The sequence below is a fragment of the Oryctolagus cuniculus genome, chromosome 16, assembly GCF_964237555.1.
Source record: "Oryctolagus cuniculus chromosome 16, mOryCun1.1, whole genome shotgun sequence".
Taxonomy (NCBI): Eukaryota; Metazoa; Chordata; class Mammalia; order Lagomorpha; family Leporidae; genus Oryctolagus; species Oryctolagus cuniculus.
In genome coordinates, this window is record NC_091447.1 from 28,567,159 (window position 1) to 28,583,013 (window position 15,855).

At 41.3% G+C, this 15,855-nt stretch overlaps 1 protein-coding gene across 9 annotated transcripts in view; it reads right to left on the minus strand.

Moving 5' to 3' along the window:
- The window catches only part of AMPH (amphiphysin), a 225,320-nt gene that overhangs the window by 57,471 nt on the left and 151,994 nt on the right, over positions 1 to 15,855 (minus strand). For all 9 annotated transcript variants that reach the window (XM_051853305.2, XM_051853303.2, XM_070059744.1 and 6 more), the window contains 6 exons: positions 13,881 to 13,988; positions 12,930 to 13,015; positions 6,790 to 6,865; positions 6,129 to 6,211; positions 3,343 to 3,481; positions 2,196 to 2,324 (listed from right to left, as the gene is read on the minus strand). In XM_051853305.2, the coding sequence (XP_051709265.2) occupies positions 2,196 to 2,324; positions 3,343 to 3,481; positions 6,129 to 6,211; positions 6,790 to 6,865; positions 12,930 to 13,015; positions 13,881 to 13,988 (621 nt within the window). The remainder of the gene's footprint in view (positions 1 to 2,195; positions 2,325 to 3,342; positions 3,482 to 6,128; positions 6,212 to 6,789; positions 6,866 to 12,929; positions 13,016 to 13,880; positions 13,989 to 15,855) is intronic.

A 15,855-nucleotide genomic window follows, 5' to 3' on the forward strand; every position in this document is an offset into this window, starting at 1 on the left:
CAAAGTCCCTAACTTGTGATGTGATTAAGAGGATACTTTTGGAGGGCCCAGGCGAAATTTAACCAAGTTAGGGTAATGTCACCCTAAAAAAATTCTCAATTTGAAAATTCACATAGGCAGAAAGACAATGAAGCTGGGTAGGTGAAAATACAAGTCACAGGGTGGAACCTGAAACCTCCCAAGTTTGGTGCCAGGGTCACTGTGAAGTGCTGGGTAAAGACCATGAGGCTCTACAACAGCCATCCTTGGCAGGGTCTCTGTGCCCACAGACACACAACATACCCACAGGCTGATAAACACAATCCCCACCCCCAATCAAAGCGGCTACAAACTCACACTTCAGCCCTAATGAGCTTACCAAACAACATCTCGAATAAACAACCAAAGAAGTAAAACAATGGTTCAAAGTATTGTGTCTGTTGGTAAATATCTTGAAAGGGATGCCAAATGGTGATTTGCCACTGCATTGTTCTGGAGTTTTGATCTTCTGAGCTCCCTGTTATTATTAATATGCCATCACTACTATTACCAACAGGGTGTGATTATAATTGAGATATTGCACACAGTGTTGCTTACTGACGTGTTCAGTACCTACAGTACTACATTAGCACCGCTTGTAAAATGAATATTATTTCTAACCCTGAGAACACTGGAGGAAATGGTATTGACATGACTTCTCTGGAGACTTCTGGTAAAACAGGGGTGGTTTCAATGACATTAGAGTAGCATTGAACTTAGGACTATTTTTGAGTCAATGAGACAACTCAGCTGCTCATGGGGCAGGTCTGCAGACAGCTCTGCGTGGGGCATGGGCACCCAGGTGGAAACACTGGCACTTTCAACTTGCCTAATCAGGTAAATGACACGACCTTGCTGAAGGCAAAAGACTTAAAATTGCTTCCTTCTTTTAGCTGTACTTTCCTTTACTCTACTAGAAATCAATATGAAAGAAATAACAGAAAGCACAAACGTGAATTAATTTAGAGACAGATGCCCCTGCATGCTGGTGAAGTAACAGAAAAATTGGAAGCAACTTGTGGCCAATAATCAGTGGTTGGTACATATAACTGATAGAATACTATGGCGAAATCATGTTTTTTTTTTTTGTTTTTTTTTTTTTTTTCAGTTCGGCATTTGGTACAGCGATTAAGAGGCTGGTTGAGATGCAAGCATCCTATTCAGGAATGCTTGGGTGTAAGTCACAGCACAGCTCCCAATTCCAGCTTCGTGCTCCCTCGATATCTTAAGTAGTTGGGTTCCTGCCATGCATGAGAGACCTGAACTGAATTTCCTACTCCTGCTGTTGGCCAGGCCCAGTCCTAGCCATTGAGGGCATCTGGGGAGTGAATCAGCAATTAAATAAGAATAATAGGAAAATGGCCGGCGCCGTGGCTCACTAGGATAATCCTCCACCTTGAGGCGCCGGCACACTGGGTTCTAGTCCCGGTCGGGGCGCCGGATTCTGTCCCGGTTGCCCCTCTTCCAGGCCAGATCTCTGCTGTGGCCACGGAGTGCAGTGGAGGATGGCCCAAGTGCTTGGGCCCTGCACCCCATGGGAGACCAGGAGAAGTACCTGGCTCCTGCCTTCGGATCAGCGCAGTGCGCTGGCCGCGGCGGCCATTGGAGGGTGAACCAACGGCAAAGAAAGACCTTTCTCTCTGTCTCTCTTTCTCACTGTCCACTCTGCCTGTCAAAAAAAAAAAAAAAAAAGAATAACACAAAATCTTTTAAAATATGTTTTTCAAAGACAATTATTATCTGATGAAAAATACTCAATAAAATTAAATAGAAAAGTCACGAACAAATAACAATATAATCTGAACGTTATGGTATAAAATCAGTGCATATTTAAAAAAGACTAAAAAGAAATATACAAAAGCCTATCAGTGGTATGTTGGAGTGGCAGGAATTAAACAAATATAAAATTCCTCATTTTATACTTTTTACACTTTTCAGTATTTTTCCATCTTTCCAAAATAAGTGTACACAACTCTTAATTAAAAAATTGGTATTTTAAAATACTGTACAAGTATTTAAGAATACTCGAGACACCCCAAGTAATCGAAGCAAACCTGACTGGTGATTAACACTGTGTTGCTGGCTCTAACATCTGCTGCTTTCTCTTAGAGCTGACCCCAAAGCGTTGCTCTCCCGAGGTCTTTCATGGGCATCCTGGCCCCAAACCAGGCACTCACCTGGGAAGGCGTCGTCACGCTGATTTCTGGAACAAAATTGTCCTCAAAGAAATTGATGATGTTCTCCTGCTGCAGTTCCTTCGTTGGCGTGACTTTGGGCAGAGGTGGGACGGGAGGCCCTTTCCTTGTCTAGGAAGCATTAGATCCACATATTAATGACATGAGAGACATGCAGAAATGTCACAGCAACCCAGTGAGTGGACAGATGGGTCTCTGATGAAAACTTAGATCTCAGCATGGAAACAAGCCTCCCCACCTCAAGGAAACGAGGTCCTCCACTTGGGTGGCTCTGTGGACAAGCAACGGTCCAAGGGGGAAAACTCAGGCTGTGAGAATCCATCATCTCAACACAAGCCCTGTGCCTGGGGCTGCAGGGCCCTGAAGGTTAAACTCAGGTAATAACTCCTCTAAATAAACCGAAAATGATCTCTCACGTCAGCAGTCAATTAGAATTTCAAACTAAACCAAGCAAGTTTTTCATTTGAATCAGCGAGATCGACTAGAGGGAGCTTCCATTTCCCATGATTTTGAAAAGTGAGAACGTCAGAGGCCCCTGGGTTACACACATCTTGTTACAACTTTCCTGAGTTTCAGTCACATACATGAAAGCCTGCCTTGGACTGGGGGCTTCAGGTTTTCCTACAGGAACTTATTTTCACCCAAAGTTGGGAACATAAGGGGGGCATTTTTTCCCTCTCATTACCTCTGCCTGACCCTTCCCATTTCTTTTCATATATTTGTTCCAGACAGTTTTACTGAGCGGCTACTCATGGGCAATACAATGGTAAAAGAGCGTGTGAAACGACACACAAATGCAATGGCTTTTCTTGACAGTAACTGTTCCAAATGTTTCATGGGGGAGGTAGGATTGAATGGAGCCTTAAAAAGAAAGGATTCTGAGAGCAACGGATGGTAGAAGAGGAGAAGCCATGGATGTGGTGAGAAGGCCCAACAAGCTCAAACATGGGGTGAGTGATTAAGGAAAGCAGATGGATTCCCTAGTGGCAACCACAATGCTTAAAGCTGCACACATCCCTCTCCTGGACGAGACAGACTTCTCTTAAGGCCCAGCACCATGGGATGATCCCAGATGGGGACACCTCCCCATGAGTTCTTCCAGTCCCTAATATATTTGATCTCTTCCTACCTGTGAAGGTGACCTGGGCCGGGCAGGTGCAGGAGACGCAGGTGCTAGCGTGTGATTCGGGCTAGCTGTTGGGCTTGGCAGGGGTGAAGGCTCCTCCGGTGGTGATGGCGTCTTTGCAATGCGCAGGGGGCCCGAATCGCTAGATGAACACAGGGGATTGATCAAGAGTCCTTCTGAGGCACAGTACTCACTTGGTCAACAGTGCTGATTTGATCTCCATCCCACAGAAATCCTGAAGCACAGCAGGCACTGTTTGTGATCCTATTCCCTCCTTCCAGGTTAACTCTGGTTGCTAAAGACTGTGATGGTGATTAATGGGTATCATTTATTATCCACCATGTGCCAGACCCCAGTCATATATTATCTTCACAGTAGCCATGCTCCCACTTTATAGGTGATTACATGAAGTGGAGCACAGAAAGATTCAACATTCTCCATATGGAGCAGGTATTCGGCCCACCCTTGGGGATGCCCATGCCCCACATCTGAGTGCCTGGGTTCGATTCCCAGCTCCAGTTCCTAACTCTAGCCTCCCAGTAATGAGAACCTTGGGAGGGAGCAGTTATGGCTCAAGTGACTAGGTTCCTGCCGCCCACACAGGATACCTGCTTTGAGTTCCTGGCTCCTGGCTTTGGCCAGACTAAGCCCAAGCTGACCATTTGAGGAATCAATCAACAGATGTGGGGAGTGCTTTGCCTCTTTCTCTGTCTCTCTCTTTCTCTCCCTCCATCCCTCTCTCTCCACCATAAAGTCACACAGCAATTTGGTGGATCTGAACACAAATGTTCTATTCTTTCCACTCTGCCAAACAAGCTCTGAAGGAATCTTTTAAATACGCTACATTAATTTAACTAGAATTACTCTTAATTTACAAAAGAATCTTGCCATGTCACAATCTATAGAAAAGTCTACACAGAAAATTATCAATGTCATACCACAGGCATCCTCAACATAATTCTAATACACATTTTGTAGTAGGGCTTTCAGATAACATTTGGAAATAAATTCACTGATTATTTCTCGTTCTACACCTTGTAAAAAGATGGCTCAACTCACGACACCTGGAAATGCACATGCAAATCACTAATGGATGAGATTCAGTAACGTTTGGAGAGAACACAACGTGTTCTGCACAACGGGCCAGGAGCCAGTGAAGAGCCCAAATGTATGTACTGGGGCACTGGAGACTCTTCCTACTTTCTAAGGATTTCTAAAGCCTACAGCTCAAAGGAACACAGCCTGTGTCCCCAAAATAAAAGAGCACGAACACAGCAGCAGGGTCTACGTATTCAAGGGGCTGAGGGCACTGGGTCCTTCTGAAAGAACACAGACGCACTGCATGATTGGGCCAGGGGCCAGCAATCATGGCCTCTGCCAGGAAACACAGCCTCGGCTATGCCTCGGAGATTCCAACGATCTCACTCACCGCCTCGTGCTGCAGAGCAATGTTGGAAAAAATGAAAGGAACATTTGGTAAGTGGACATGGCCCTGTTTTCCTTTCACTTGATCTGAGTCAGCAACACTGTAATTTTCAAATGTATTTGTCTCTCATTTCAAGAGCAACCCTTGATTTTTTTTCATGTATTTAATTTTTTTTAAAACACTAAAACATCATTTTGATATTTCTACTCTGATTCTTCCTTTGTGCCTAGCCCAGTGTTGAAATAATTGTAATGAAAACATTAACTGTCACTTTCCTATGTTCTTTCAGGCAATGGTCTTTCCTTAGAAAGAGAAAACAGATTTACTGCTCACTTAGAAAAGCAGCATAGTAGAGACTGCAAGCATGGCTGATCCAACAGGCAGGGAAAGTAACAGATTCTAAGGAGATCCAAACACTAGCATATGTAGATGTTGTTGCATGCATATGACTGTGAGTTTTTATAAATGTATGTGCTTGAGTGATTGATATTAAAATCGCAAAAATAGAATGGCAGGACTGCATATCACCTTGGAAGCCATTCACTTTGATAGTACTTTCTTTTTCCTATTGGTTGAAAATACAAATTAGACCTTTAATCATAGGGGTTGCTGGGCTTACTTAAGGAAGGCTTAGCAAGTTAGCTGCACAGTCATACAAATGAACAGGGAGTTGTCTGACTCTCAGCCAAAGGCTTGTGAGGCTAAGTTCTCTGAGTACAAAATGCCTGAGAATGATGGGAAAAAGTGGATTCCAAAACCGCAGGAGAGAGCTTGTGTGAAACCAAACTCTGGTGAGGCAGACAACCTACAGATCCCTGGACTGCAGTATATCTGGCCAGCACACTCGCTACAGCAATGTGCAACAACACAGCATTGGTGAGAGCTACAATGAGGATGACCGATGATAATGGGGTCTCACCTACTTGCTCTTTCCTTTTCCCAAATGGATTCATCACTAAAGTCAGCACCAATGCTAAGGATCAGGAATAAGTAACATGAATCCTGAGGATTCTCTTCTTCTCTGGAGAAAGCTAACAAGTATGCAACTAGAAGCTGCATATCAAAATTCACACCATGGCTATCAAGTCCCATGGAAACCAGGGAGAGACAGATACTTCTACTGTGATAACAGCAAGAACTCTCATGGGGCAAAATGCATGCCAAAAGTAAATGTGAAAACATACAACTAAGATTAATGTCAGCCTCTGGGTGGAAGGGCTCTTTTTGGATTTATACAATGAATGCAATAGCATAGGTTGGTCCACAAGCTGCAGCAGATTAAAGGTGCTTGGAAATGAACTCAGCTCTGATTAAAAACACACACACACACACACACACACACACACACAACAAAACAGCCTACCTGGGAGCTCCTTGAATGGTGAAGGCCTTGTCAGCATGCTGGTCACCCAGTTTTGTCATCACTTCATACAATTTGTGGCAAAGCTAAGGGGATAGAGGCCACTTGTCTATTAGCTGCAAGTCATCCCAGCGCCAATCCAGGCTATTCCCCCCAAGACAGTTATTTATTAAAAAACTAGAGTATATTATACTTAAGGTGACCTCAAGATAACTTAAATTCTAAATATGTTTCAAATTTAAAATCCATATCTATATCTATGTATACTTATTTACCAAGACACAAAAGTTTTCATTATTCACATTGACTCTCTGAGAATAGCCACACAACCACCCAGAGGAATTAAGAGACATTAATCAACAGTAGAGTTGCTAATTATCTGAATATCTAAGACCAATTTCTCATCTACTAAAGTACCATTTTAGATTTCTAACTTTATCAGGTGGCTAAAAAAGATAACAGTGAGTCTTTAACAAAATCTTCAAAAGATATAGAAGACTTTGTGGTCACTATGAAAACACTGTAAAAATATCGCTGCAAATAATACAACAGTATCAAAAGAAACATGTAAAAGGGTGAATTTTCTGCATACTACTTCATTTACTTCCAAATAAACTTTCCTTTACTTTATATGCCATATGTAAAACTAATCATCATTACTCACCACAGCAATTTCCTTATGAAACTTGGCCTCAAGACTGGAGACATTTTTGAAAGTATTAACATAAAATCCAACTCGTCTACCACATGGAAATACAAAGAGGAAAGAAGAGGGAAAGGCCAGTCAGCCCAATAAATGTTTAATGGCAATGAAATGCATTAAAACTAGATTTTCTTTCCATAATTTAAATAATACTGAACTAAAATAAAATTCTAACTCAAAGTATGCTCATTTTTCTAATCTGTTAAACAGAAAAACGTCTCGTGGCATACAGTACAACCGCCCCTAACACTCAGTTACTGGCATGACATGGAGGGTCTCTACGTCAGTGTGCATCAGACACCTCTGGAGTGCATGTTTCTGCTTCAGCAGATCTGGGATTGGAGATTGAGATTTCCATACCTAGCAGATTCCATGAGATATTGAAGCTGCTGGCTTAGAGAAAACACTACATAGGAGACCCAGCTGAAGCTCTCGGCCCTAAAGAATATCCATAATTAAAATTTTGTGCACAGCCTCATCATTTCCTTCAAATAGGCTTCTTGAATGGCAATGCTGGTGAAAGGCATGGCCAGTGGAAGCCTTCACGCTCACTGTCTGAACCATTTACATTCACTAAGCCTTGAACATTGCCCAACACATAACCTTTGTAAATTCCATAGCCAGAAGTCAGTATCTCAACTGACTTACAAACTTAGATTGCTTTCATTAGAGGTAACACTTTTTTGCTCATATATTTACTGTCCATTTGTATTTCTCCTTTTGTGATTCACTAATGAATATTTTTTGCTTACATTTTGTTGATCTAGTGTTATCAATGTGTAAGTGCATTTCTGTTAAATATACTGAAATTTCAATATATTTAGCAAAAAAAATTCCCATTATACTATGCTGAAATTGTGTTTCCTAATATATAGCATATCTGAAATTGTTACACTATTTAGATAAATATCCATAACTGGCAGATGACCAGAAAAAAATACCTTGTGTAGATTAAATAAATGTCTATTTTTTTTTATATTTTTGGGTGGTGGTTATGAGTGTGATCAGAGGACCAAAAACTCATTTATCTGTACACTTATGTGCATTTCTTTATATGTATACTGTATTTCAATAAAATGTTAAAAAGAAATTTTAAAAAATGCAGCAAAAGCCAACAAAATAGGGTCAACAGCAGTTGGGGCTTCAATACTTCACTTTCAATAATTAACGCGACAGCAGAAGCAGAAGACCAGTAAGAAAACAGAGGACCTGAGCAACACTAGAGTTCTACTGGACCTAACAGTCCCCCTCAGAACAGTCCACTCCACATCTGAATGGTTATGAACTGTGTGATGCAGGGCTCCACGCTCTGATGACTTAATCCACACCCACCACTGAGAGTCCAGTACTATGTGCTTCATCACAGCAGACAGGGCAGACACAAAGAATAGACCTCAGTTTCAACAGTGAGCTACATGGCTGCAAAAAGAACACGTTTATGAAGTAACCTGAAAAATCAGACCAGCATAAAGTCTTGCTTCAGAGAAAAAGAGACCCCAGAAACAGGTAGCAGGATTGACAGAAAGAACCACAAAAGTGTTTTTAAATGCCAGCTTAATAATCTATGCACATTACAATCACAGGCAAGGTGTTTAACTGATATAGTCCTTTGGTACTTCATGTGTAATTGTGACAATAAGCAGTTACTAATATATAAAATACATAAAACAATACCTGGCAAATTATAAAATATTCAAAAAGGATCTTTTATTCACACAACACACATACACACAGATGCACACACCATATATACATCATATATATGTATATCATTATTGTGGTCAAGTAATTTGAATTTACTTCAAGGTATCTTTTTATATTGACACACTATAAAGAAAGGAAAGTCTAAGCTAGGTTTTCATCACATAGCAATATGTGGATTGCTCTAAAGAAGAAAGAAGCCCTGAGTGCAACTAGAGTGGTTTAAAAAGCATTGAATCATTTCTAACATATTTGACCAGAAAACAGGTTTCTTTCCAAAATTATCTCTCAGATACACCTTTTGTTTTTAAATTCCTACAAAGTCTTTCATGTGACAAGGCATTCTGACAACTACTTTAATTTCAATAAATATTATTTGAGGAGAGCACATAAGCTTGGAATATCATCTGTTAAAGCTAACTTTGGATGCTTGCAGGGATCACTAGAAAACAAACTAATCATAATCCCAATACATTAACCCTAGGGTATTTTTTTTAAGATTTTATTTATTTGAGGTGGAGTTATAGACAGTGAGAGGGAGAGACAGAGAGAAAGGTCTTCCTTCTACTGGTTTACTCCCCAAATGGTGTCAACAGCTGGAGCTGTGCTGATCCAAAGCCAGGAGCCAGGAGCTTCTTCCAGGTCTCCTACGTGGGTGCAGGGGCCCAAGCACTTGGGCCATCTTCTACTGCTTTCCCAGGCCACAGTAGAGAGCTGGATCAGAAGAGGAGCAGCCGGGACTAGAACCAGCACCCATATGGGATGCCGGCACCACAGGCAGAGGATTAACCTAGTGCACCATGGCGCCAGCCCCTCCCCAAGGGTATTATTTCATGATTGGTGATTTCCAATATCCCAGGGATATTATCTCATAATTAGAAGTACTGAACATTGTGATACCCAAGCCATTTTGAAGATCAGTTTTAAGAAGCAATGAAATAATTACACTGGAGATCAGACTATTTTACAGGGAGAATGAAAAGAATAACTGCCTTACTGTAGGCAAATGGCAACCTGGTTCAGGATGGAGCATTTATGGAGGGTGATAATAAGCTCTGCAGAGTGACTGATGAACCAGATGTATGTCTTCAGTATACACAGACACAGCTGCCAAAGTTATACATATACAAGCAAAAAATATGGATATTTCCAGAAAACTATACCATTTCACAAAATCTGTGAATTTTAAATAGGCATGAATAGCTTAATAACTATTTGAATCATATATACCCTGAAAGTTATATATTCCAGCTGTTCAAAATCCTCATTGGAGGACAAGGGATGGGCATTTAGCACAGCAGTTAAGATGTTGGTTAAGACAACCACACCCCTGACTAATGTAGGTCCAATAATGGCTCAAATAATCAGGCCCCTGACACTCATATTGAAGACCTGGCTTAAGTTCCCAGCTTCTAACTTTGGCCTGGCCCATTACTGGGCATTGCAGACAGTTAGGGAATGAACCAGACAGTGGAAGCTCTCTTTTGTCTGTCTGCCTCTGTGTAGGTGTGTGTCTCTCTGTCTCTCACTGTCATTCTCTCTGTGTGTGTCTCTCTTCATCTCTCAAATAAATAAGTTAAAACATTTAAAGTTATTCCTAATATTTTTAAAAATGTCTTTATGGGGGGAAAGGATGTGTCTTCTCAGGTACATACAGTAAAGTCCTAAGTGGATCACAGACATGTCAAGCTGGGACTTCTGAAAGAAGAGGTCAAGAAAACGCTAGGGCAAGACTCTCATAATCCACAAAAGGATGATGTGGGTTAGATTCGTGGCAGTGAGATCAGAAAGTGAAGTGGCAACTCATCTAGGAGGCTGCACTGAAGAACAATGGTGGGTTTCCACTGATGATTTGTGGGCTCTTGTACAAAACCAAAGCTTTGAGGCTTAGGAGTCCAGAAAAAATAGTACCAAAGGGGAGAAAATCAGTTGTTGAAATGGTAGAGCAGGTGGCTGGATTGCCGTTAGAGGGAGCTGGGAAGGGGGTGGGGAGGAGGGGAGCAGGCTAGGACACCTGTGCTACAGTGATTAAACACGGTTAAACCCACTGCCAATCAGCAGCCAGAGAGACAAGATATCTGGCAAGATCTTTCCTGCCTAAAGGAGGAACAAAAACAGAATTCCCTGGCCTGGATCCAGGCAAAGATACACCAGCTGCCTGCTCTTTAGAAGTCCCCAGGGTGATTATAATATAATCAGTATTGTGGTTTCCAAGCTACTCGGCCTTCAAAATCACCATGACAAATTGGATCCTACCATACAGAAACTGAAACAGCTTCCCATTCTTTCCAAGAAAACCTCTCCCTAGTCTACAAAACTCCAGCCCCATGGGAGGAACATTTCACCTCTCAGTTAAGATACAGGCAATAGAAGACAATCCCAGGAGCTGATGGAGGCAGCCTCTCCTTAAGCCTGCCCTCTTAGTTCCCCAATGTATTTTCACTTTGCTTAATAAAACTTTGCTTCTTGCTTGCCGGGAACTGGCTTTGAATTCTTTCTTGGCCAAGTTCAAGAACCAAGTAATGTCCTCTCCACCAGAGATCCAGTACCAGAAAGAATGAGTAAATTCAAATAATTTCTCACATATTGAATCTGGAGTAATGGCTGAACATTGAAGATGTGTTCTAATGGGTGGTTTTACAATGAACTCACCGAAGTGCACATCAGATGTTTCAGCAATTCAAAAACAAATGCTGAATGCCTTTATTGGCAAAGAGTTGAGAGCACTAGGGGTGAACATGGAAATGGATAAACTCTAATTCAGACTTTCAAATGCTTAAAATTTTGGAAGATAAGTTAGAACCACTAGAATTCATATAGTTAAGTTCCAACTGGTTTGAAGTTAGAGCTAGAGGACTGGACTTACAGCAATATGGTAAGGGGCACATGATGCTATTTATTTGGGTGGTAGCATGGGGTTGAGGATGGAAAATAAAGAACATAAGTCCCAGCTTCACCTAAAAAAGGCTTGGTTTTTAGGACATATTACAGAAGATGCACTTCAGGCCATGAGAAATGCAGAGTACCTATAAATAGGAATATTTAGTGCCTGGATAGGTGGAGTTCACTGTAACAGGTCATGGAGTAAAGTAGAGGGTTCTCTTCAAAGCTAGAAAACCATATGAACTCCTGGAATAAAAAAAAATTCCACAAAGAGCTGAAAGGGTATAGATTTCAAGATTAAGAACAATCTTCCTAATGCCTCCAGATGAAATTCGGGTCTCCATTTAAGAAATATGTCAATGTCTAAAACTGTGCTATCTAATATGCCAACAGTTAGCTAAATACGGTTTCTGAAATTTAAATCAATTAAATAACAAAATGAATTCTATTCAAAATTCAGTTCCTACTCATGCCTGAGGCAGCTAAGGAATAAGAAGTCTGCCTCAGCCTCATACACAGCAGTGACTGGAAAGGAACTTCATCCCACCAGCGGCAGATCCAAGGAAGCCGTTTCTCCTCGAGGGCCAGGTGAACACCACAAGGGCTACGTGGCAACACAAAAAGGCAGGAGGAGGAGGATGCTGGAGCGGACAGTGAGATCCTGAGACCCCGAAGGGAAGTTCTGATGTTGAGCCCACAAATACATCCCCCAGTCAGGAAATTGGAAGGGAGAGTGCCTCTTGTGTGTTAGGAGCCCTGGCGGAGACTCCACAAAGTTCTCCAAGACAAAGTCCCCTGAAAACTTCTCTGAGCCGTGAGTGAGGTCATGCGTGCTTCAATCAACTGCGCTGTTTCCAGCCCCCTTGCCTCTCCTCTGTCTCCTCAGTCCTATCCCCTTCCCACTTTGATTCTGGGAGGGTCAGCACTATGGTAAGAGGTAGAAGAAACACGCGCAGCACAGCTTCCATCTCAGAAGCTTGAACTTCGGATCGAATTGAGGATGTCCGGAGGACTAGGGTGATCCAAAGACTCAGTGGTTATCTCAGAGGGACTTGAAAGGCAGTGGGGCCCACCCTGGGATTTACCTAGAGGCTAGGGAAGAACACAGCTTCCAGAACATGCCTGCAGGGAGAGCAATAAGAACACAATCAAGTTGTCGACTGTAGCCTCCAAATCATGATGTTCAGTGTGACAGTTGCATCTGCTCGTCTTAGTATTTGTATAACAATAAATAAATTATGAAATAACTTAAGCAAATAAGGAAAATAAAACTTAATTAATCATAAAACAAAATAAAAAAAATAAAAAAAAAATTCAGTTCCTCAGTCACACTGGCCAAATTTCAAGTGTCCAATAGCTACATGCAGCAAGTAGCTGCCATATTGGAAAGTATAGACATGAATACTTCTACTGGACAGTGTGGACAATAGGGAAGACAATAGGGACAAGACAAGGCATAATCACCACTCTGCAATTCCTATAGAGGACATGTACAACATGTACAGAAAAATTTTTACCTCGACCATAATGATGGTAACTCTTCTTGCAGATCAACATTAAACTCTTCAAACACTTTCTGGGCTTTCTGAAATTCTTCTTCTGCCTAGAACAATATACAATGTGTGCTTACACTAAAAAACAAGGCAGTTCTATGTACAACAGCATCATCGAATATAACATAGGAATAGTCATCCAGCATCATGAAAACATTTTGGGAAGGAGAAATATTTGCTTAAAATCTACTATCTTTTTTGTTCAATGAAATTAAGTAATAAGACTCTCTAAAACAGGAAACTAGATTGTTGACAATGGCTACTCCTGCAGTTTCTGGTGGATTCATTTATTTCACAAAGATAGGTTAACTGCCTTCCACATAGGCAGCTCTGCTCTGGATACTGGACATGGAAGCTTGTCCAAGAAATTCCCAGTCTCATTGGAAGTCTAAATAATTATACTGCAAGATGTATTTTTAAGAGGGATTTATGATCTCTTATGGAGCATGCTATAAGGAAGAAGGTACCATAAACAGAGAAGGTTCCATAGAAGAGAAGGTGATATTTAAGCTGCATCTTGAAGAATCAGAAAGTGTGGGAAAAGTATTATAACACATGCCTGGCAATGGAATGCTAGCTTACTCATGGTATGAACTTAGAAGTTTGTTTTACCTTTCTGTAGCTCATAGGCTATTGGATTAAGGAGAGAGAATGAAGAGCAAGTGTTGAACAGGTACCTGAAGTTTATGCTGATCAAAACGTGTGGGTCAGTGTCACACATGTAAATTCTACAATAACATGAAACACCTTATTTTAATGAAAACAATGAGAAGCAACCCACAAGCACCATGTTTATGTAAATTCTGTCCTGATTCCAATCTCCTTTTAAGGTGGACACATTAGTTTTAAAAGCAAAGCTGCTGCTACAGGTCATAAGATATGAAGAGTGGTGTCCATCATGGGATGGGTCTGTACCTTCGAGATCCTACTCTCATCCTTCCGTTTGGAGCTCTGTAGGGCTTCCAGGTGATGGCGGGCACTGTCGTAGTCTACCAGCTTCCTGCTGCGCTTGGCGATGCGATTCTGCCAACAGGAAAACAAAAGGCACTAAGACAGAGACATGGTCATCGGTAGCCCTTGATGGCCTAGTGCCAAAATGCTTCCTTTTCCCAGGGCTGCAGAAGATCTTGAAGGGAGATGCAATGAGCTGGAATTTCGGTAAATCAGCAACTTATAGATATCAGACTCTTACGTGTTCCACTTTGACAGTTGTGTTAAACCATACAAGGTAACTTCAAAAAGTTCACGGACATTGAATTAAAAGATGTTTATTCTGGTGCAATTTTTTTGAAATCCATAGTTTTTTTCATATGCTTATATATGAACCTTTTGAAGAGCTCTCATATGTATGAATTTCAAAATAATTTGTACCAAAATAAACTTACCTTTTAATTCAAGTTTCCACAAATTTTTGCAGCATGCTTGTATTTGCTCTTTTAATTCTAATGCCACTCACACACTAAGAGTAGCTCTGTAAAACAGATTTACTTTCTAAGACATAGCTTTTCCCACGTGTGCTTGTCCATCCTTTATTCATTACAAACACCTGAGCTAATGTGTCACTGTGGAGGAGCTGGTGTCCCAAATGAAGGGGAGGTGGCACTCATGGGTAGGCTCCCTCCTGCGGGCTTCCATTAGATACTATGAGGAAGTTTGGGGACAAGACCCTTCCCTGCAGTGCAGGAGGGAATTGCATGATCGATGGCAGCCAGGAAATGGTCCTAAGGCTCTGCTCATTTCCCTGAACTATTTTCTCTCACAAAGCACAAGCTTTAAGTTGCTTGAGCACCAACCCTTCTTGCTCACAAAGGCCACACAAAGATTACTGCTTTTGGAGAGTGGTAAAAGCAAAGTCAATCTGGCTCCAGGGAAGGGACAGAAAATCCTCTGGCCACTAGGATATATGCAAAAGATAATTGCTGCCCATGGAAGGACAGAAGGACAAAAATCTCAACCAGGGGGAGGGGCACAACACCTCCTCCCAACTAAGAGCTGACTTGTTGGTTCTTGAGCAGGGGAAGGAAATTCCTGCTCCAGGTCCCAGCAACAATGGAGACTTTGCCCAAGACAAGGACAGGAAGAAGCCCTGTGTGGCTGGATGCAAACTCCTGAAGCCCTTCCTTCTGGACTTGCCTTTCGTCCTGGGCATGTCTTCAATATCTGCCAAGTAGTAAATCTTGATTCTTTGAAGATGAATTTGACTTTTTAAACCAGCCAGAATTCAATTACCTCTAAGTATGGAAAGAAGATGAGAGAGTGCACTGGATAATCTTATTTTTGTTCAAGAACATGAAGTGAATAATGTGACTCATTTTCTTGTGTAACTGACAAGTCAATCAAAGAGGATAGGCTTACTATGACTATTTTAGAGGCTATCACTCATTCTGATGCACATATTTTTGTGTTGGAAAAACAAATCAATTTGTGTTCCTTGCCTATCTGATATTTGGAGACTTGGGGGAAAATCTCCTATTTAAGGGTAGAGTTAACAACCATATTAACTTTTTTTAATAGAAGGTGATACAATTCTTAATCACCAACACTAAATTTAATTAAATTATAAGTTTAATTAAAATTTCCTGAGATTTCCCAGTGTGTACTGAATGTCTGCACTTAAGTAAAAAATTTATTATCCTTCTTAAAAATTCAGCAATATCTCAGATTTGGAATTCATGCTGGTACATCGTAGTCAATACATACTTGGTTGTCCAAGCACGTTCTCCAAGATAGAATCTGAACTACATTTTAGACTAACTGCTCACAGCTGTAAGCCTGCCTTAGTTGGTGACAAGCAGGCTCTTATTATAATATTGAGTTTAGATGTCAATGCTGCATAATAGGAACCATAATATACGGTGACCTGCCAATCACAGCTGGAAAAAGGCAAACA